Genomic DNA, 21,896 nt, shown 5'->3' with positions numbered 1-21,896 from the left:
TCTGTGTCTGTGTCTGTGGCTCGTGCATCTATGTTCTTTGACTAATCCCTTCACCTTCTGTCACCCAGTCCCCCTGCACCCCTGGGCAGCTGTCAGTCTGTTCCATGTATCCAGACTGAGAGAAGCCAAGAGTCTTATTCTGGTAGAAGTCCTTCTATATGGAGATGTTTTTCCCCTTAGCGTTTAGGAAAGCCATCAGTTTTAATGTTTACCTTATTACTGGCCTTTACCAGAACCTCTAAAATTTTCAGTTAATTCTCTTCAATTTTTATTTTTAGGTATGCACATGAATAAATAATGACACATTTGTCTCTTCCTTTTCAATATTTGTATTTCTTATTTACTTTTCTTATTGTATTGCATTGGCTTCAGTTTTTAGCAATTATAACAGGCATCCTTGTCTTGTTTTTTACTTAAATGAGAAAAACTTTAGTGTTTCACCATTAGAAAGTTTGTTGATGGCTTTTCATAAGCTTTGTCATGTTAATAAGTTTACCTTTTCTTCCTAGTTTACTAAGAGTTTTTTAAAATTTTATAAGTGGCTGAAGTTTATTAAATACTTTTAAAGCATCTCTCCTGTTAATAAGATCCTGTGATTTATTTTCCTTTAACAATGTGGTGAATTTACAGATTCCCTAGTGTTGAATTATCCTTGTACGTTTGGAATGAATCTTGCTTGATCATGGTGGGTTTTGATTTGCTTTACAGCAATTTGGATTTAAATTGCCAAAATTTTATATAATAGTTTTACAACTACTATATACTTAAGTGGGTTGATCTATAGCAGTGATTTACATATTGGAGATTAATTAGGTCCTGGCTCAGATGAGTTTGAGAAATGCCAAGTTAAACAGGTTTCTTTACTCCTGGGCTTCACATGGGCCTTAATATACTAACACTTACTGCGATTCTCCAAAAGTTAGATTATAAATGGCGAGCAACATTTTCTCCATCTGACTGCAGATAATATACGGTCTGCAGAGGTCTGCACTTCTCTTTTTGGTGTTATCTCTGTTGGATTTTAGTATCTGGTGAGGCTAAACTTGGGAAGTGAAATTAAAACTTTTTTGTCTTTTTTTTTGTTGTTGTTTCCTGTGAAACAGTTTAAATAACATAAGGGTTTTCTGTCCCTTAATGGTTTGCTAGCACGTGCCCGTGAGACCTTTCGAGCCAGTGGCATTTGAGTGACACGTGCACTTGGAATGGACACACTTGCCCGGCTTCCCCGCGGGACCTTTTCTTCAGCAGCCAGCTCTGCTTGGCCCTGTTTCTCTTTAGGAACAGACAGCTATTTTGGAAAAGCCTGGAATGTGTGAAAATGAGACTTGATGCATTAGCAAATTGATGCATATTCACTCCTACATGGTTCTCAGCTCCCAGTGCTCCAGCCTTCTGAAAAGAGTTCTTTCAAATAGCGTGCTGGCGTCTGCTTGGGGGTGCCTTGCTGGGGCTGTGTAGGGAATATGTGGCTTGTTCCTTTCCCTAAATATTGTAGGGTAGCACCTCTGCTTAAACCTTTCCCTCTAGATGCTTCCCTGAGGCAGACCCCATAACTTTGGGGTAGGCCTCTGTGGGTGCAGCGCATGGGGAAGTGGGAATTTGCTAGGAGATTGGGCTCAGTTTTGGAGGCCTGGAACTAACCGTGGGTTCTAGGGTCTGACCAAGCTTGTATTAGGGCAGGTGGGGCAGTGGGGTCCCCTGAACTGGAGATGTGCAGAGGAATTAGCGTGGGCTTCAGTAAAGCCTAGAAGGGCTGTGTGGGCCAGTGTCCCTGCAAGAGGCCTGTGTAGGCGTGTGTGTGCCTGTGTAACAGTTAGCCGAGGCTCCAAGAGGCCTGGGGGCTTGCAGGGACCTGAGGCAGTGCGTTAGGACTGGTCAAGGATGCAGTGAGGCCTATGAGAGCTGAGTGGGCTGCTGGTCCCTGGAAGAGACCAACTTAGGGGAGGGGATACTAGTGTCCCAGGCTCCAAGAGGCCCGGGGATCCCGGGGGTCTGAGGCTCGCACTGAGGCCGCCTGCAGGCTCCGTGAAGCCCGGGTCGGCGGCGCGGCAGTGGGTGAGGCCGGGCTGGGGGCAGGCAGGTTAGGGTTAGGTGGCAGCACGGGCTCCGGACGCCAGGGTCTCAGGGTTCCGGCTCCATCCGCTCGCCCAAGCCAGCCCGGGGCGCCGGCTGCCACCCCCGGAGCCAGCGCCAGAGCCAGGAGGCCCGGAGCCCGGCCCGCGTCGGGAACGCTGCCGCTGTTGTCGCCGCCGCCGCCAGGCCGCGCCCCGCCCCCGCCGCCGCCGCCGCTCCCGGTGAGGCTCGCGCTCGAGCTGCGGCGCCGGCCCCGCCGCCTGGGCCCCGGGCCCGGCCCCTCCCGCGCCGCCCGGGCGATGAGAAGCTGCTTCTGCGTGAGACGGAGCCGGGACCCGCCGCCGCCGCAGCCGCCGCCGCCCCAGCGGGGAACAGTTAAGTGAGGCCGCGCGGGCCGGGCGCCGCGGAGGCTTAGCCGAGCCGGCCCTGCTGCCCCGGCGGGCGGACGGGCGGGCGGGCGCGGGCCCCGGGCCGAGGGGCGGGCGGGCGGGCGGAGCCGAGCGCGCCGAGGCCTGCGGGCTCCGTGCCCGGCCCTCGGCGGGGACAGGCCGGGCGGCTTCTGCCCGGCCCTGTGCGCCGCGGCTTCCAGTCCCGGCTCGGCCTTGCGGCGGGCAGGAGGTAGGGAGCTTGGGGACCCGAGTGCGAGCAGCGCCCCCAGGGTTGGGACAGGTGATGGCCTCCCGAGAGCCCCCTCCGCCTGTCTGAGAGGTGAGGCGGCTCACCAGTGCCCAGGCCGCCCGGCCACAGACTTCGGACAGACATTTGACTGGCCTGGCCTGGGGTTCAGCTCTCTGTAATCACGTGGGTGCAGACCAGAGTGCACCTGAGCCTCGGGCATCATCTGGGGTGTGGCCTCATCTGTGACCTGGGCGCAGCCAAGAGGAAACCTAGTAGCCAGGGCACCTGCCTGCAAGATGAGGTGCCTGTCCTGGGCACCGGAGACTCAGGATACTCATCCTGGAAGGATGGTGGCTGTGTTGATGAGCACCCCACTGGGACTCCAGCACCACTGGGGCTCAAGGACAGGGGTTGGGACAAGAGCTACCTAGCACCAGGGGACATCAAATCCTGACAGACCCAGGTGAAGAAGGCTCATGAGCATCTTTGTCCTCTTTGTTATCAGCACATGACTCTTCCTAAATTATCAGCCTTTCTCGCCATAAAAAAATGTGCCTCCTCTGTCCCCTGCTCCTCGGCAGCCTTTTCAGCAAGGCACAGAGGAGGGCCACGCCAGGGCAAAAGGCAAGTGGCGGTTGCCCCTTCTCTGCTCCCCGCCCCCACCCAGGAAGCAGTGCCCACTCAGATTTCTGCCACAAAAGCAGACAGCAGGCCATGCCTCTTCTGCGGCCTTTGTCTCTGGTGGTTCCTCCTCAATGTAATCTCTTTGTACATTTCTCGACAGCTGGCTGGATCTCATCTCTTTTTAACAGGGCTAGAAAATCTTATCGGCGGCAGCAGAAAAGCCTCAGAAAAGTTAGGAGATAAGGTCTGCGGAAAGCCTAGGCTAACTGAAAAACTCAGTGTACTCGGAAGGTTAGTTATAGGAGGTGGGCGATACTCTCTTGCTCTCCGGAAATTGTGCAGGGTACTTTGGGATTTGCCATACGTAGGATATTTAAATGGCGCCTCTGAGAGATGGGGCCTCTGCTGGGACCGGGGCACCCAGACTTAGCAAAGCGGTTGACATGGCAATTCCTGGTTCATCTGAACCTAGAATCAGCTTCGCTCATGCACAGTTTTTATCCCTTCCTTCTAGCCTTTTTGACTGCACTCCTTATTTATGTGGAAGGCATTCTCCCTGCTCTGCCACCGTCCCGCTGGCGGGCTTTCCCTACTGTAGCTGGAATAGTGCACATAGTTATGAAATGCAAGGGCTCTAGAATTAGACCTCATCTTAAGCCTTGGCTTTCCTACTCACTGTGTGTTCTTGGGCAAATGAATGAAGTTTTCTGAGCCTTGGCTGCCTCACCTGTGGAGTGAAGCTAATGATAATCTCTCGCACATAGAATTGTGGTGGGAATTCGATGAACTATTGCAGGAGAAGCACTTAGTTTCGTGCCTGCCGCGGGGGGTGAGTGGTCAATAAAAGTGAGTGGTTATTAAGTTTTGGTAACTGATTAATCAGGAGAGTAGCCTCATTATTTATTTTTTTATTTTAGTGTGCCTCTCTGTGGTTATTATTTAGCTCTTCCCTGTGGGAAGGGAAGCTGGAGCAGAAAGAACGCTGGACTTGAGCTTGGGGGCTTGGGTTCGAATCTCATTCTGCCTCCTGGAACTCAGGTCACTCTAGGCAAGTCATGGAGCCTCACGGAACCTTTCTGAATTCCTGTTTCCTTATTTGTTAAAGTGGCTTAAGAATAAATCCTACCCTGTACATCCAAATAAGCTGATGCATGGGAATGCGTGAGACATCATGGAGGACGAAGGGGGTGGACCTCACTAAGTTGCAGTGGGTTTCAGGGACAGACCCCAGTTTGGTGGGTCTGCCATCTAGACAGTATGTGTGGGAGGGGGTGTGGCTTTAAGAAAAAGACATAGAAGAATGTCTTGCTTTAGTACCTTTCCCCAAACTGAACACCCACATACGTTCCTGGACCCCTTCTCAGGGCCTTGGAAGGGGTGGGGGCTGAAAGTTCATCTCTGTCCGTTTCAGAGCAGATCTGCTTCTGGGGACATCCGAATCCCAGTGTCCTGGGCCCCTCTGCCCCAGCACGTTGGAAGTGCTCCATGCCTCATGCTCAAAGAGTGTGTGACCTCCTCACCACACTGGAAAGTAATGATGGCGTTGGAGTCCACAGGGGAAATGTCAAAGGTGCTATTATGATGGTGAAGATAACAAATGAGTACATGGCTGGATGTGGTGGGCCGAGAACACTGTACTTAGTGGGCTGCGGCTGAGTGAGCAGAGTCTCCTTTGCTTGTTAGGCTGTGGGAGGGGAGGCCTGGGTTCCTGGAGCAAGCCGCCTCTCCCCCAGGCTGTGCTTGCTCGCTCCCTGGCTCTCCTTGGTCCCGGCTTGCTGGGCTGCCCTTGGGAATTGCAGTTTCCCTGCCTTGTCTGCTCTGTCTGCAGTGGGGTTGCCCGTGTCCGGTCTCCTCTCCCGGGCTGCTCGGGAGGCGAGACACTGCAGGGTGTGTTTGACGTTACCTCCTTGCTGGGGCCACCCTGTGGGCATGTGTTTGGTTTACTTGACACACTGCTGGCGAGATGCAGAGCTTGTCCGGCTGAAATGCGAGAGGCCCGTGGGCCTGGAGCCCAGGGGCCCTGTGTTGGAGCTTTGTAGCTCACCGTCCCTGCGGGCTGGTGGCCATCTCATTGAGCCCCCGGCCAGAGTCAACAGTGTGAGGTTGTTCCACACACACATTTAAAAAAAGCGGGTACTTATCAGCAAAGCAGGCCGTTCCAAAGAGTATCCCCTGATCCTTTAGGAGAGATACGTACATGAATGCATTCTTCCCTAGGATGTTTATGAAAATGCGGATGCCAGGACCTCACACCCTGATGGGGACTCAGAATATCTGAGGAAGGGACCCTAAATCTGCATGTTTAAAACCCATCTTGGGCTGTGCCTATGCTCATTGACATAGGAGAACCACAATGGTAGATACTTAAAAAAAAAAAACAGTTGTAAAATACACATAACATAACATTGACCATTTTACTCATTTTTAACTGCACGGAGCGGTGGCGCTAAGCGTGCTCATGCTGTGTGAGTAACCTCCAGAACTTCTTCATCTCGATGGACTGGAACTCCGTGCTCTGTAAATAACTCCCGCTTCCTCCTCCCCCAGTCCCTGGCAACTACCGCTCTACTTTCCATTTCTATGAATTTGACTGGTCCTCTAGGTACCTCATCTACTGTATTTTTAGGATGATGAGACACACCTAGGTTTTAGAGGAGGAAAATAGGAAAAAAAGTTTTTTGAAGCAAAAAAGTGTGGTAAAATATTTAATAACCTGTGACCTGCTTCACTGCCGCCTCCCTCTCCCCCCAGGGAGCCAGGTAAGCCATATTGGACTATAAGCCGCACCCGCTTTCCTCCCAGATTTGGGGGGAAAGTGTGTCTTACAGTCCAAAAAATATGGTAGTGGAATCCTACAGTAGTTGACCTTTTGTGACTCGTTTATTTCACTTAGCATAATGTCTTGCAGGTCACTCATACTGAAGGATACACTGGAGTTGCCTTGCTTTTTAAGACTGAATAATACTCCATTGTACGAATGGGCCACATTTTGCTGGTCCATTCACTTGTTTACGGACACTGGGGTTGCTTCCACCTTTCGGCTGTTGTGAATAATGGCACTGTGAATGCAGACACACAGATCTCTCTTCGAGACCCTGTTTTTGTTTTCAGTCCTGTGTTTCAGGTATGTGCCCCATGTAATTGCCAGATCACAGAAATTTTATGTTAAGCTTTTTGAGGAATCGCCATGCTGTTTTCCATAACGGCTGCATTTTCATTCCCACCAACAGTGCGCTGGGTGCCACTTTCTCCACACCCTGGCCAGCGGGTAGTTTTCATTTTTGGATAGTAGCCGTCCTAGAGGGTGTGAGTTGGCATTGCTTTGTGGTCTTGGCTTGCATTTCCCTAATGACATCCTTTCTTTCCCGTGCTGGTTGGCCATTCGTGTGTCGTCTTCTGGGAAATGGTCAATCAGGTCCTTTGTGGGTTTGTCATTTAATCGTTTAGGTGTCTTTTGTTGTCGAGTAACAGGGTTCTTAGTGGATCTGGATTTTAATCCCTTATCAGAGACTGTCGTTTGCAAGTGTTTTGCCCCATCCCGTAGGCTGTCTTTCCCACTGTGTGGATTGTGTCTTTTGAGGAAGGTTCTGCAAGTTGTTTACCCACATGATAACCCTGTAGAGAAAACAGTATTATCTCTTATTCCAGCGTTGTAGGGGTGGACACGTGGGCCCAGTTTGGGCAGCTTGCCTGGGGTCGCACAGCTGCAGTAAGTGTCAGGGCTGGCATTCAAGCCTGGGTCCTGCTGACTCCGCAGCTTGCAGCCTTTCCATCCCTCTGCTTTACGTCGCTCCACCCCCAACCCCCACCCCCACCCGCCCCGCTGAGCTGATGGCACAAGGAGGCCCTGTGGGGGTCTGCAGCAAGTGGGTGTTGATTTGAGAAGCATTCAGTTGCAGGAGAGGAACTGTGAACGGAAGACTTGGGAATCCCTCCCTTCCGACCAGTGGGGCGCCCCTTCCTGTAGACCTACAAAGAGCAGAAAAGCACAGACTCTTTGGCTTATCAGTTTGTTGGTTACAACATTTCATAAGCTTGTTTCAGAGCCCATCTACCACTCACGCCTCTCCCTGCCGTCTGTGTCATTCCACTGCTGCGGGTGCTGTGTCTCCTGCCAGCGGCGACCCCACCCCTCTGCACCCTGCATCGTCCCAGAGGCCAGCTCCGGGGCCAGCCCCTCTCTCAGTCTCAGTGTCGCACCAGGCCGAAGGAAGAGTCCCCTCATTTGTAGTCCCTTTCTTTTGGGATATGTCCTCCAGCCTTTGAGCTCCACGAGTGACGGCCCTGTCCTGTTGGTCACTGTGTCACTGTGCACGGTGGCATTACCCAGGGTTGGCCCCAGACCAGTTAAATCTGAACCCAGGGCTGGAGTGGGCAGTGTGGCCCTCACACACTCCCTAGGCATGGCTTCTGTGCAGCCAGCCTGCAGTGCTGCGGCCGCCTCCCCTGCCCTGCAGAGGGCCATTCCTGGGGCGCTACTGTGTGTCCTGTGTGGGGTTGCCTTGTGCGCCCTCCTGAGTCCAAAGAAACATGGGCCTTTTTGAGACGATGACAGGAACTTCGTGCATTTGTCCTTCCGTCTATCTATCGATGGCTACTTACTGAGTACCCTTGTGAGCCAGGCACTGGCAGGCATAACCCCTTCGTGCAACTTATGTTCTTTCAGGGAAAGTGCATTTGAACCTGAAAGATAAGGTCATGTGTGCACCTGTGTGTGCTGAGACCGTGTCCTTGGACAACATCAGGATTCTCAGGGGCAGCACCTACCTGCCTGGATGGGCAGTTGGGGAAGTTTCGGGGAGAACAGAAGACATGACCCCGATTTGGAAGGGTGGGGTGGGCATCACAGGGAAGGAGTCAAGTGGGCTGTGCTGTGGAGGGAGAGGAGACTGGGGGACTCACTCTGAGGCTGTCCCTCCCGGGTGATTGCCGTCGGGTTCTTTCCATTCATTCGTTCGTTCGTTCATTCATTCATTCAGGCATCAAGCATCTGATGAGACATGGCTGCCACGTATTCCAGGTTTGCCCTGTGGCCCAGCTGTTTGAGCATCCCCCCCCCGGAGCTTGCAAGAAACTCAGCTTCTCGGGCTCCCTCCTAGACCCACTGAGTTGTTCTCTGGGGTGGGTTCAAGAATCTCTGTTTTAACCAGCTCTCTGGATGGCTCTTGTTCCTGCTAGGATCGGGGAACTCCCGACCCGGAGCATCAGGTTTTCTGTCCTCATGGGTACACGCCCTCCCTCAGTGCCCAGCGGAGGCTCTCCGTGAATGTCCGTGGACCGACGGCTTTGTGCCGGGTCCCATTAGGCTCTGGGAAGGTGGGAGATGCTCTGGGGGAGGATGGCAAGGTCAGCGAGTTTGAGGTGTTAGTGGGACGTGCAGGTGCTGAGAGACACCAGATACATACCTGAGCCTTGGAGGGAACTCCGGCTGGGGAGGTGTTTTGGAAGTCATCAGCACACAGGTAGAAGGATTAGATTCCTGAATGTCTGGAAAGAAACTCTCAACGCCCATGTGACATTCAGAGGGGTGGGTGGTGACGGGGCACGCCTGACTCACCCGAAGCTGTGTGTTCCGATGATTCTGGCCTTGGAGCCCATTTGTCCAGCATCGAGATGACATTGGCATTTTTTTTTTCTCTGCAGACACTGGGGCCATTAGGGCAAGGGTATGACTCATCTGTGTCAGTTAACATCCGGGAAGCACTGCTCCCGGGGCCTCCTGGGATGGTTTCATTGGCAGGGCATCTGCCTGCTGTTGGGGTTGTCCTTCTTCCTTCTCTCCAGGGAGCAGTATGGCTCCAAGACCAGACCTGAAGGGAGTGGGCAGGGATGACCTCGTTTATAGTAAATGTGGGCAAGTGGGTGCAGGGCCCGCAGTGCACTGGAGAATGCCGAGCCACGGCCTCCCCCGCAACCCCCCTCCCTGCACCAGGAGCCCTGGTTTTGCAGAGTCAGGCTTTCAAGGGGCAGGACTTTGGCCATTGCAGTGCTGTGGAACTTGACCCTGGATTTATTTTTGGAGAGTGAATTCCCGGATCTAGCTTTGCACTGTACTGGGCTGCAACCGCCTGAACCCCAGGCCTGCCTCACGTGGTTTTTTAGGGAATTTGTTTGGTCATCAAATGGTTACTATAAATGTAATCATAGGTCAGATGGAGTGGATGCGTTTGTACACCAGGTTCTTCCATTGGAAGCCACAGACCTTTACTGGAGAAAAGGAAGTGCTCGCCTTTGTTAGTCCTGAGCTGGAAAATCCCTGGTGATGTAGGTGTGCTTGGAGAAATACTCGCCTTCGTTTCCCGGCATCTCAGCAGCCGTCCTGGTAGCCTGTGGCCTGTTGCCACCGGACCGCACTCCACAGCGTCTGTCGGAGAGATTGGGCTTCCGACTGCTCGCTAGATAAGTGGTCCAGACCCAAGTGCAGGAGGCGCCAGGATGCTCTCTGATGCTATCCTGTGGTCCACAGTGACACCGCAGCCTGCACACTGTCCCCCAAGAGCCAGCTAGCCGTTTGCCTGGGTGCTGCATGGACTCTGGCCACAGCTCGCAGTCTCCCGAGGAGGTAGGTCTCTGTACCTCAGCTGCACGGAGGTGGCCCAGTTTGTGGGTTTGTGTGTGTTGTAGCGTGCACTGGCGGAGCCTGGCTGTGGGCCTCCTCCTAGGGGGATGGGGCAGTGTCCTTCTGTCCCTGGCTTAAGTTGTGTTGGCAGAAAGGTGCCAGTAGTCATGGGGCAACAGAGAGGGGCGTGGGTTCCTGCAGACCACTGCACCCCTGAGAAGCAGGCGGAGCTGCGGGCCACAACAGCAGCTTTTCCTGGGGGACAGCCATTTTCAGCGGAGACCCTGCTCTCAGGCCATTTCCGACAGAGTGAAATATTATCCACTGCTTCTTCCCAGCCCTGCAAACTAGGAGCTGTGGGCCAACACTTTATGTCTTTTGCACCTTTGACTTTGGGTTTCAAACAAGCTGATAGCAATGTTGCCCTTCTGTGGGGATTTAATTAACCCACTGTTTTTGTCGTTTCAATTACAGTAGCCCAATTTACCCAGCCCCTCCACCAATACTTTAAAATTACTCTGCTGAAAAGTTGTGCTGGAGTCATGCCGTCAGCCCTGGTGGGCAGTGCTGGCTGGTGAGGCTTCCGAGCCAGCAGGGAGGCTGAGTTGAGTTTGGGGTTCCTGCTGTGCCTCCTTTGAAGGCGGCACCCCATGCCCCCTGCAGCTGTTGCACCCCCCTCATCTTTAAACTCCTCAGCCCGCACCCCACACCCCTGAAGGGGCCTCAGTGGTGAGAGGTCTGAGCTCTGGTAGTTGGTTTTTGATTTCAGTAAAGGAGTTGATAAAATGAGATAAACCCCAGGCTCACGGGGCTGGGGAAATTAAACAGAGATGATATCAAAGTTCCCCTGAGTTTTCAACTGTGATACAGTAGCTTAGTTTTCCCCCAGACTGGGGCCGGGAGGCACGCCTTTGATTCTGAAACAATGCTCAGCATCAGTTAAGCCCAGCTCCGATGACTTTTAGGGATTAAGCAAACTGTTGTAGTAAGTCTTTGATCAGCTACAAGGGAGCAGTGTGCTGTCTGTATGAAGGGGCTTTATAGTTAAAGTTCATTCCTCTGTGAACCTGCTAGGACAGCGATGGTGCTGTGCCGCAATGCCTGAGCACCCCCCCCATCCCCCACCCCCAGGCACTGTTTGCGGGCATTGCAGGCAGAGGCAGGAAGCGGTTTTCTTCCACCCAGCGTGACAGGGGAAAAATCCGCCTGGCTTGGAAAACACACCTCACCCCACACTGCACACACAGGCGTGCACCCTCGCCCTCCCACCTTGCAGAGAAATCCTCCTGGGGCGGACACAGAAGCAGAGCCAGGCGCTGCAGCCCCCGGACTTGCAAATGATCCAGCAGAGGCGGCCGGGCACCAGGGTTAGAGATTGGGATGGGGATTGGGACCAGACGACCTCCGAGCTTCAATTAAGAGAACCGACTCAAGGTCGCTGTGCTCTCCCCACACCCAAGAGCGGACCAGTTCCCGGTTCCGCCATGGCCTTCGCTCCTTACCTGGCACTTGCTGAGAACCCACTTAGTCTGAGTTGGCTCCATCCTGTAGTTCTGAGTAATTTCAACATCCGTTATCTTGTCATCTGAAATACTGGGTCAACTTTTGGTTTTCACTAGAGAGGCACAGCCACAGCGAGCACGGTCGAAGTTTTGCAAATTGCTCCCTCCCCCTGGTTGGCCCTGCGACTGGCTGTCGGTGATGGAGCCCCTGTGTGCCGGCGATGGGCCCGCGCGCACCATGCATCAACCTGTTCCCTCCTGTGCAGTGCTCCGATCTCCCTCATTAGGCCTAAATTTACCTCCGTCCTGCACAAACATGGCCTTAGCTCATTTTTATTGTTGTAAATTATTTATGAGGGAAATGTTGAATCTTGAAACTGAGGTGTGAGGGAAATTAATCCCCTGTTACTTTTATCTTTCTGTACTTTTCTTCCCCGAGCTTCACTTACTGGGCTACGGCGACAGGACGAAGGGCTGTGGCATTTTAAATATAATTAGTGTTGGAACTGCTTTCTCAGTCGGTATCGGGTGGGACGCAGGCCTCTCTGCAGTGTTGTGGGAAGCAGACCAGGCTGGGGAAGGAGGGTCAGAGGCCCTATTTGTCTGCCAGCTGCATGATGTCTGAGAACTCCAGGCCTCAGGGTTTTCTTTCCCCCGCTAACTCAAGGATGATACAGCCCAGCCACCTCCCAGGTTTAGAGTGAGTGTTGATTGAGACAGACCCTGAGAAAGCTTTTAAAAAAAAAAAAATTTTTTATCTTCACCAGAGGACATTTTTTTTCAATGCTTTTTAGAGACAGAGGTGGGAAGAGAGAGAGAGCATGAGTGAGCAACATGGATGTTAGAAAGAAACATGAATCAATTGCCTTCTCTTATGTGCATTGACCAGGGATCAAACTCGCCACCTGGATGTGTGCCCTGACCGGGAATTGAACCGGTGACCTTTCTGTCCACAGGATGACGCTCCCGCCAACTGAGCCACACCAGCCAGGGCCTGAGAAAGCTTTCTGAGAATTGTAAAGCTCTGTAGCCACGCAGTGGAGGCGTGTCAGTGTGTTTGTGCACAGTTAGGGTTTCGAGAGAGGTGGATGCTGGTGAGGAGCTGCCGAGGGTGGAGCCAGGGGTTGTTGCAAGTAGGCCCTGGAATTCCGTGTTGCAGACCAGCATCGCCTCTTGCCAGACAGGTTAATGTTGGCTTTAAACACCCTGCCCCCGCGCCTCTCCCCTCCCCAACAGATCCGCTCCGAAGGCCAGCGTTAATGGCCTCTTCTTCCCCTCACAGAGGCCTGGCCTGTGACCCTGGGCAGCTGAGAACTGGGAGGCAGTGCCATCCCGCCTGGCTTGGGGCTCCACCACAGCCCGGGAAACGTGGAGCGCTAGTTAATAAATGGCCTTTTGTTAGGAAGGTCAATTGAACTGACGGTAGAGATGATGTTAAAAGTAATTTGCAGTCAGAAAATATGTAATTCAGGGCAAGCTGCTTTGAGTGATTGCCTCTGCCATGGATATCTTGGGCGTTTCTCATTAAAAGCTTCCTTTGCTGGTGGTGGTGGTGCTCCCTCCACTGCTGCGCCAGCCTCAGCCCCGTGCAGCAGCGAGGAGTCATTTGTCTGTATTTCACAAAGGCTGCCTTGATCCCCAGGGTGCGGCAGCTGGGGGGCAAAGGAAAGAAGAGGCCGCGCGAGATGCTCTGTGTGCCGCTCGGCTCAGTGCGTCCTCCGGTCCTGCAGGCTGCTGGGCTGCGACCGCGTGCGGGCACAGGCCGCCAGTCCTTTGTCTGCCTGGGCGGGAGGCAGCCTGCAGCCATCTTGGAACCTGCTGCTGGGCTGCCTCTCTGGTGCATTCTGGGAGCAGCATCCTTGCTCTCAGAGCGAATTTCTCCTGCTGCACTTGAGAGCGTGCTTCAGAGCAAAAGAGAGCCATTGTCACTGGTGCCTCGTGGAGGATATTGCAACCCAAGGACGTGAATCTATCAGCAAATAAAACATGTCTTATTTATTTCCATGCTTACCTCCCCCTCCCTCTCTCTTACATAGGAGAGGCAGTGCTATCTTAATAATTAAAAAAACTTACCTCGCATGTTTTTTTATTAAATTCACAGCGTGATATTTCAGCACGGGCAAAATCCATACATTCTGTTAATGAGTTGTTAATTGCAAAGCATTTTGGTAACCAACAGCAGGTACCAGTATTTTGCAAACTGCAGCATTGTTATTGTTATGTTACCAGTAAGGTTTTCCATGTGAAGATACTTTTTGATCAGTGTGTGCTTTGGATCGGGCAGGTGCTGATCTTTAATTCTAAACCTCTGTTACTGGGGGTGTGCATGCGTGTTCATTCACTCAGTGTTTTCTTTATGCCTACTGTGTGCAAGAAGCCCTAAACCCCATGCCTGAATGTAGATAAGCCCCACCTGGTGAGTGAAATTTGAAACCAGAAGATGAGGCAGCAACGCATCGTGGTTTCCTGGTCTCTCTCCTGGGCTTCCAGAAGCTTATTTTGAGTAGAATTAAGTAAAACAATACTCAGTTTGGCTTTTGTCATAAACAGGTGCCGAGAGTATGGCCGCTGTCAGACTAAGAAGTGCCTGGAGTGGAGTCTTGGCTCCATTGCATCGAGTCTGTTTCCGGAGCCTTCTGTGGGGTCTGGGGAGGGCCGATTACATGGGCGACTTGCACAGGGCATTTTGGTTGTTCCTGTTTAGGAGGCACAGTCATTTTTAATAGCCTCTGCCTTTTCTGCTTCTGGACTGAGAACCGAGACTATCCCTCCTGCCTGCCTAGTGAGGTGGGGTGCTTGGTTTGCTTTAGAAGCAGTAACCAGCCTTGAGAGATCTGGCAAGACGTGCAGCCAGTGGAATTTAATTGCTGCAGAAGGAGGTGGAATTTAACGTGCTCTTGTTCGAGGCTTGTCCTTTTACAAGCACTAAAAGTCATTTACATAAGGTGTTACCTTCATTTGCTTTCTGGTGCACTGCCACTCGGGCTGCCCAAGCCCAGTGCTGTCTATATACCGCTCGTCTCCTCTGGTCACATCAAGAGGCAGAGTAAGCTGCAGAATAATAATTCCACTTCCCTCCCTTTCTCCCAAAGTGCCTGGCAAGAATTACGGTCATTGTTAGTGTTCAGCTTTGGGTAAATGCCCACGACCTGTGGGATTAAACACAACCGGGGGGCCTGCCAGTCCTCTCGGGAGGGGCACCCAGCACGTTTCTGGTCAGTTACGCTGGACCCCTGTGCCCCAGACCCCGCCAGCCTCGTCTGCTTTTTGTTGGGCACCTACTGTGTGCATGCAGGCCCTCCCTTCACGTGACCCCTAGTTGTCACAGCAGCTGTGTAACCGTCAGTGCCGTGGCTCCCTGCGTGCTCACGGTCCTGGAGCCTGGGCCGAGCACCGTCCCTTCGCCTCTTCCCGGCCTTTGTTTGCAAAGCTCTGCCTCCTGAGCAGTCCACCTGCGGTTGTGGTGGAGACCCAGGGTTTGGAAGACCGCCCCTCCGTCAGGAAATAGTGTAAGGGAGAGAAAGGCGAGGTGGTTCTGATTTATCCTCAGAGAATCCTCTGGCATCTGTTCAGAAGTCAGGCAGCTGGATGGGAGATTTGAGAATGGTTTGCTTTTGGGTTTGAGTTAAAATGACCTACTCAGAGAAGGGACAAGCCCTCATTAGCTGGGCTAGCTCAGCGTTCAAAGCTGCCTCAAGACAAGTAGGGCCAGGCATGTTTTGAATTCTCGATCTGAGGAAAGAGTCAGGCAAGGTCAGGGCTCCTTTCGTCAGGGAACACGCAGAGCTGAGCCCAGGGCATTTGCTGAGTCTGGTCCTGTCTGTTTGAGACTTCGCATTGTTCACATTAAACGCTCAGTTTGAATTTTGTGCTTTCTTTTTCCTTTTCGGAACCAGGACCCATCCACCATGCCTGAAGTCAAAGACCTTTCGGAAGCCTTGCCAGAGACGTCGATGGACCCCATCACGGGCGTGGGGGTGGTGGCCTCTCGGAACCGAGCCCCGACAGGCTATGACGTAGTAAGTCAGGGTGCTGCTTTGTACCTTTTGTTCACGGGTTCCACAGACAGTTACCTCCTGTGCTCGAGGCCCTCCCAGCCTCGGGTGTAAGGAGTGTTCCTTCCCTCTGGGAACCGCGGCAGGGAGGGAGAAGCCCCGGCTGGGCAGGCCCCGGGGAGTGTCCTGGACTGGGGGTCAGGACACCCAAGCCTGTGCAGGCTCTGCCCAGAACCTGGTCGTTCAACCTCTGTGAGGTTCATTGTCACCTTCTGCAAAATTCAGGGGACGGGTCAGGTGGTTTCCAGTCACTTCTAGTTGTGACATTTCATGAAAAGGATTCAAGAGGCTGAAAGACCCTTGGCGTTTGTCATCGGCTGCCCCACGTGTGTAAGTGTCCTGATTGCATTGCACTAGGACCACACAGCTCCGTGCGGCTCACAGAGCCGCCTCCCACCCCGGAACTCGTGTAGCGCTCACAGTCATTGTGAGGTTGGGGGCCAGCAGCTTTATGTCCACTCTGCTGATGAGGTGAACCCACGCCCTGGGAAGCAAAGTGGCAGAGCCCCTCCCCCTCCGTGGGGGCCGTGGGTCAGGACCACCCCTCCCCCAAGTCCCTGCTGGGACTCACCACCACCACTGCTTAGCGGAGACCTCGCCTTGCTTTTCAGCAGACATCATGGAGTTCAGAGGTACCGGTGCCTGGAATCGGTTATTTTGTTGTTTCAATAGATAAATTCCGATTTGGCTGGAGCTTGAAAAAAATGCAGAGTAACATTTGGAGGGTTCAGTACTGTGTTCAGAGATTCCGAAGTGGTCTTATTTTCACTTTCCTCGTTTGGTTTATGGCTGATTTCATTCTTGTTCATCACAAGTGTGTACCAAGAATACGTAAGAGTAAAAGAATGAGGTCCTTAGTAGCCAGCACTGAGAACTCGCTGCCGTGTTAGATTAGTGTGTGATGTCCTGAGCATCGTGGGGGGTGGGGGACAAGGCCTGGTCCAGGGGGCCCCCCAGGCAGTGCTTCTCCGCCTCGGCACCACTGACATCAGGGGGCAGATGATCAGATACTTCTGTGCTGTGGGATTGTCCTGCGCTCCTAGGCTGTTCAGCAGCATCCCTGGCCTCTACCTCCTAGATGCTAGTGGCACCGAGCCCCCAAGACAGACAGACCACCAAAAACTGTGTCCAGAAATTGCCAACTGTCCGTAGGCGGAGGACGGGTGTGATGGACAAAATCAGCCCCGCTGAGAAAGGTGCCGCGTGTCTCAGGTCAGCCCAGCGCTGGGTCCTGTGTGAGGAGGGAGAGGCCTGCGAAAGTGTTCCCCATCACTTTCCCAACTGTTTGAAAGCTTATAAACATTTTAAAAGTGAAAGAACGCGGGAATCTTTTTTGACAAAGGTTTGAGTCTTACCTGCTGCCTGACTTCAAAGTGCTGCTTGAATGTATAACTTGCTATAAAATAGAATCATTAGGTATGGCTTTCTGCCATAAAACTCTTGGGGAAGCTAATAAAAGTGTTAGCGATCGGAGAGGCCAAAATGTCTTTTGATGAATTGGACACGAAGCGGCACAGCCTGTGCGCGGGGCGGCCGGGCGCTCGCTCCAAGGACCGGCCCCTGGGCTGCTTGCCCGGGAGGGCTCCTGCAGGCGGTTCACACCAGGGCCCGGGGCTCACGCCTTCGTGCTGTCCTGCTCTCAGTTGATCTGTGCCTCTTACTCCTGCTTGTACCTTTGGGGTCATCTTGAATGCTTGGCCAGTGGCGGCAGATGGCCTGTGACAGTCTGGTTTTCCGGAAGTCTCGGCAGGCCTGACAGGAGCAGAATCTATCCCTATCATTTTCTCCTAACATCTCGCTCAGGGCAGAAGAGCGCGGTGTCAAGCGAGTAAAATTAATAAGCACATCTCATGATGCGCCGGACCGTGCACGACAGTGAGGGGTGAACAGGGCGAGAGGCTGCCGGGGTCAGGCTGGCAATTACCCAGCTTCGCGCCGGGATGGAGCGTGGCCCAGCTCCCTCCGCAAGCCCTTCCAGGGAGAGCGTGGAGACATCTCCCGTACTGACCGCTGGACTCTTCCAGATAAGCATCTGGTTCTCCAGAGGTCTGACCCTGAGTTCAAGGGCAGGGGGGGTGGTAGGGGGTGGGGAGAAGGGCTCCCCATTCCCTTTATCTGGAGTTTTGTGTGAAGTCATCTTCACACTGAAATGTAAGGTGTTTTATGGCGTCTGGCGCGGAGGTGCTTGGCCAGAGCCGCTGTGGCCGAGGACACCTTGCTGCGGATTGCGACGAGACCTCTCGCTGTCACATCTGCTATGGGAGTGACCCATCCCCTTGCGTAGCCGCAGTAAAGCACTGTGACCGCGCAGCCCTGCGAGGCAGGAGCCAGATGGACGGCTGACCCCAGATGGACGGCTGACCCTGGCCAGCGCAGTGGCTTCCTAATGAGTAAAGGCTCAGTTGCTCCTGAAAGTAAAAGATGCCAAACATTTGTTTGTTAAAATGTAATTTTGCAACTTCTCTGCAGGTCAGGGGCAGTGTCTTAGGCTCGGGCCTGAGGGTTATTGGGGAAACAGCTCCTCCATTTATTGCCCCAACGTCTGCTGTACTCTCTGAAACGGCCTCTCCTGCTGCCCCACGGCCACACGGTCAGGCCTCGGAGTGGCTGGTGGCGGCGCCCCCTGCCACCAGGGTGGGTGGGTCTCGAGTGTCCTTGTGACGCCGCAGTGCCTGGTGTAATGGCTGTCGCAGGTGCCAAGGTCGTCCATGCTCTCCCGTCACGTGTGAATGGTCAGTTTTCGGTGACTGTAATGCCACAGAAGCAGTCCCTTCTGGAACTTCTCCGCACATAATCCACCCGTGACTTCCACGTCCCCCTGGGAAGCTGCGCGTCCAAGGGCGTCAGGCGGACCTTACCAAGGACCATTTTGGGTGCAGCCCTTTGTCCTTCCAGTGAAGTACGTCCCCCCATTTGACCGTCCTTTTGCCTTTCTGAAAATTCTTCTGTCTCTTCCCAACCCAGAGGCTAGAGCCCCAGTTCTGTGTGTGTGAGGCGACTTGCTTTTTCCAGATGGGAAGTTCTCGTTGATAATGCCCTTTTTGGGATCATACTCGTACATGCTGATATTCTTTTGAGGGGCAAAAACAAAGCAAAAAGCCAACAATACAGAGAAAGAATAGTCACACACTGCAGAGTGGTTTCATTTAAAATGTTTAACTTATCCAGCCTGCTTCTGAGCGCCTATTACACCCCAGCTGGATGCCGGGGAGGCAGCGGTGAGTGCAGGCACCCACCGGCCCGCCCGGGTGCTGCCCGTGTCCGGAAGGGGAGAAGGACAAGGGAGTGAGTCCACGGGTGCCTGTAAAATAAAATCGTGGTAGGTCCTTTGAAGGGAAGTCCTAACAGGCCATTTTTATCTTTCACACCTGGCTTTGCAGACCCATCCTTTTCTCTTGCTGAACCCCGGATCACGACAGCAGGAGCCCCTCCAGCTTCCTTCCAGACACCGCTCCCTTCTGTCCCCGGAGACCGCCCTGGTGTCCGTCCTCCGGCTTCCCTGAGCCTTTCCCGGGCACCGCCTCACACGGGCTCAGGCTTCTCCAGCTGCGCGGTTTTCACTGGCCAGGCAAACTCCCCCCGCTCACCTGCCCTGACTTGGGTAGATGCTGCTGTCCCTCGTTCCGTGACCTTTCGTGGTTCCCCTACAACAGCTGAGACCAGAGGTACTTTTAACGAGACTTTTCTGGAGCTTTGAGGATGATGGGAATGCGGGAGCAAAACCCGGAGAGCTTTGATGTCGGCTGCTGAGGCCCAGGCCAGCCCCCCACCCCCGCCTTGCCCAGCCTCTGCCCAGCCTCTGCCCTACCCCCCCCCCCCCCCAGAGCCAGGTTCAGAACTGCAGCCCCCCCCCCCCCCGAAAGTCCCAGCCTCCAAGGGGGCTGGGAGACCTTTTCTCCTTCCTCACGACAGTCTAAGAGTCCCCCATTCCCTTCCTGAGAAACCCTATCCTGCACACCGGAGTCTTTCTGTCACAGGGGCCCTGAAATGACAGAGTAACCACCCCAGTTCGGTGACTGTTCCCAGACATCCAGGTGGGGGATTCTTAAGCTTCCCATATTTTTCCGTACTTCCGAGGTTCCTGTACTCCTGTTGTTTTGGTAAAATTCTACTCATCCTTCACAACCCAGTTCAGATAGAGTCATGGTGCCACTTTTCCTGACATTACTCATTCATTCATTTATTCATGTATTTGTGACACAAATATTTACTGACTACCTACTTTTGTGCAAGGCGCTGGGAATCCCAGTGTTTTAGGAGCTTGGGCCCCATGAGGTGAAAGGCGAGAGCTGTGGATGGACGGGAGGACAGGGCCAGGTCACCACCAAGCACTGAGAGGCTCTCAAAGGCATCTGGCCATTACTCAATGGCAGCGGGAGCCGTCAGGGGCGTGAAGGGGCAGCGGTTCTGGGGTGCCTGCTCTCTGGGGTTTGCTCCGTTGTGTGCAGCAAGGGCAGTGATTAGAGGGTGTAGGCACGGTGGCGGCGAGTGCGTGAGTTTGGGGGCGTGTGCTGGTGCAGGGCGAGAGGTGGCGGCCTAGCCCCTTAGCAGTGGACGTGGGAAGAAGCGGCTGATCTGAGGGGCGGAGCACATACTCCTTCAGGGAGGAAAATAGATTCAGTGTCGGGGGATGGGTGCAGAGGTGAGGAAAGGCAGGACCAGCGTTATACCAGCATGTCTCGCTGGGAAGCTGGGTGGGTGTCGATGCTGTCAGTCAGGACAGGAACAGAGGCCCCCAGGTAGGCGGGGGTGGGAGGGGGCAGGTTTGGACACGCCGAGGTTGAGGTGTTTGTGGGACGTCCAGGTGGAAACGTGGAGCAGCCCCAGGTCGGAGGTCTGGAGAGAGGTCTGGGCATCGTCCTCACGTAGCAGGGACCAGGCAAGACTGACTTGGTCCAGGGAGAGGGTGTGGAACTGGAGGAGACAAGGTGTCGAGTGTCCTAGAGTGTCACCGATAAAGGATGGGCGTGAAGAAGGCGCGCGGAAGTGACCAGGGCCGAGCATCCAAAGGGGCAGGTGGAAAATTACTAAGAAGCCGAAGGAAAAGATTATTTCTGGAAGAAGAGATGGTCCTTTGTGTTCAAAGTTGTCTAAAGGGCAAGTGAAATGAGACCGCAAGGTGGAGGTGGCTGTGAACTTGGTGGCAGGCTCAGAAGAAGCAAGACGGGAGTGGACTTGAAGAGTCCAGTGGAAATGGGAGGGGACGATAGGAGGCAGTGCAGGTGGCCTTTCAAGGTGGAGGCTCCAGGAAGTGGCACCTCAAGGTGACGCGGGGTCGCAGGTCTGGGTGTCTTTGTTTAAAGGTGGAAAGTGATGAGCACGTTTAGTTGCTCAGGGGAGGGAACCAGCGGCGAGGTGAGGGGGGCTGGCAGTACAGGAGAGAGGGGCCGTGGGATGAAGCTCAGCCCCTGAGGGGGCGGACGGCTCAGCATCCCAGCCACGGAGAGGAGCCAGGAAACCGTGTTGGTTTGGTTCTCCCTCCTCTTGCTGGGAAGCCAGCTCTGCTCAGGCCTCTGACCCCTGCCCGAGCCGCCCCAGGCAGCACGTGGACCAGTCACCCCAGAAGTCTCCACTTGCATTTCTTCTTTTCTTCTCTCTCTCACCCTCCATCGCCCTTACTCTCAATACTCCTGTTTATTTCTGAAACTGGTTAGGCAACAGGACATTTCTTAAAGACTGCCGGAGCTGTATAAGTTATATAGGCCCTAAATGTATGTGGGAGTTTCTGAATAATTGGAAGTTTCCAATGCTTGAACTGTCACATGGGAGGGCTTTGGGGGTGCTAGGGGAGATCGGCCCCCTTCTGGACCTGTGGGCTCTGTCCAGAGGACATAGAGAGGGATGTCTTTAAAATCCCAAACCTGCAAGTGAGGTCCTATATTTTACTCACCAAAACAGTAAGAGAAAAAAATCTTCTACATGCAGATTCAAGCAAGCTGGTGTTTTTCAGTAGTGGTCAAGATATTTTAAAGATCACATGAAAAGCATGTAAAGATGGAGACGACATCTTATTTTTAAAAATAAGGTAGGTAGCAAGTGGAAAATGAGGGGCATATTCCTATGTCCAGTCTGGTCACAGCTGTCACGTGAGTGTCCAGAAAGCTGAAGCTGGGGAAGGGGGTGAGCAGGGCGGGAAGACCACCCTTCCTCCTCTCGGCCAGGACGGTGGCAGCTGCCCCTCGTGAGCTCGCCTCTACCTCCCCACACGGCTCCGCCGTCCAGGGCTGACTCCCAGTTCAGGAATAAGCGCAGGCTAAATCCGGCCTCACCCAGTGGTTTATTTTCAGAACCAGAGCTTGTTTTGGTAAAAGGTACCAGGTGTTCTTCTCTTTAGTTTTGCGAGGACACACATTAAACTGAGATTTACTGAAAACTCGGAAGGAAAGCGGTTTTATGACCAGCCCTTTGTGTAAGTCTCGTGTCTTCCCGGCCCATTCCGCTTTGCCCTGCGGAGCCCCCACTCCG

The 21,896-nt window shown here is 53.6% G+C and overlaps 1 protein-coding gene across 2 annotated transcripts in view; it reads left to right on the top strand.

Annotated features, from left to right (window-relative positions):
- Nucleotides 1-2,272: 2,272 nt before the first annotated feature.
- Nucleotides 2,273-21,896, top strand: part of MVB12B (multivesicular body subunit 12B) — a 150,343-nt gene continuing 130,719 nt past the window's right edge. Inside the window, exons 1-2 of one of the 2 annotated variants that reach the window (XM_053667714.1) lie at nucleotides 2,273-2,447; nucleotides 15,273-15,395. In XM_053667714.1, the coding sequence (XP_053523689.1) occupies nucleotides 2,373-2,447; nucleotides 15,273-15,395 (198 nt within the window). In that variant the 5' untranslated portion in view covers nucleotides 2,273-2,372. Of the gene's footprint in view, nucleotides 2,448-9,323; nucleotides 9,878-15,272; nucleotides 15,396-21,896 lie in introns of those variants that run through there. The other variant, XM_037159983.2, reaches the window with a different exon arrangement.

The sequence above is a fragment of the Artibeus jamaicensis genome, unplaced genomic scaffold (assembly GCF_021234435.1).
Source record: "Artibeus jamaicensis isolate MK-2021 breed Jamaican fruit bat unplaced genomic scaffold, CSHL_Jam_final contig_471, whole genome shotgun sequence".
Taxonomy (NCBI): domain Eukaryota; kingdom Metazoa; phylum Chordata; class Mammalia; order Chiroptera; family Phyllostomidae; genus Artibeus; species Artibeus jamaicensis.
The sequence above is the reverse complement of the archived record's forward strand: the minus strand, read 5'-3'. Positions and strand labels throughout refer to the sequence as shown.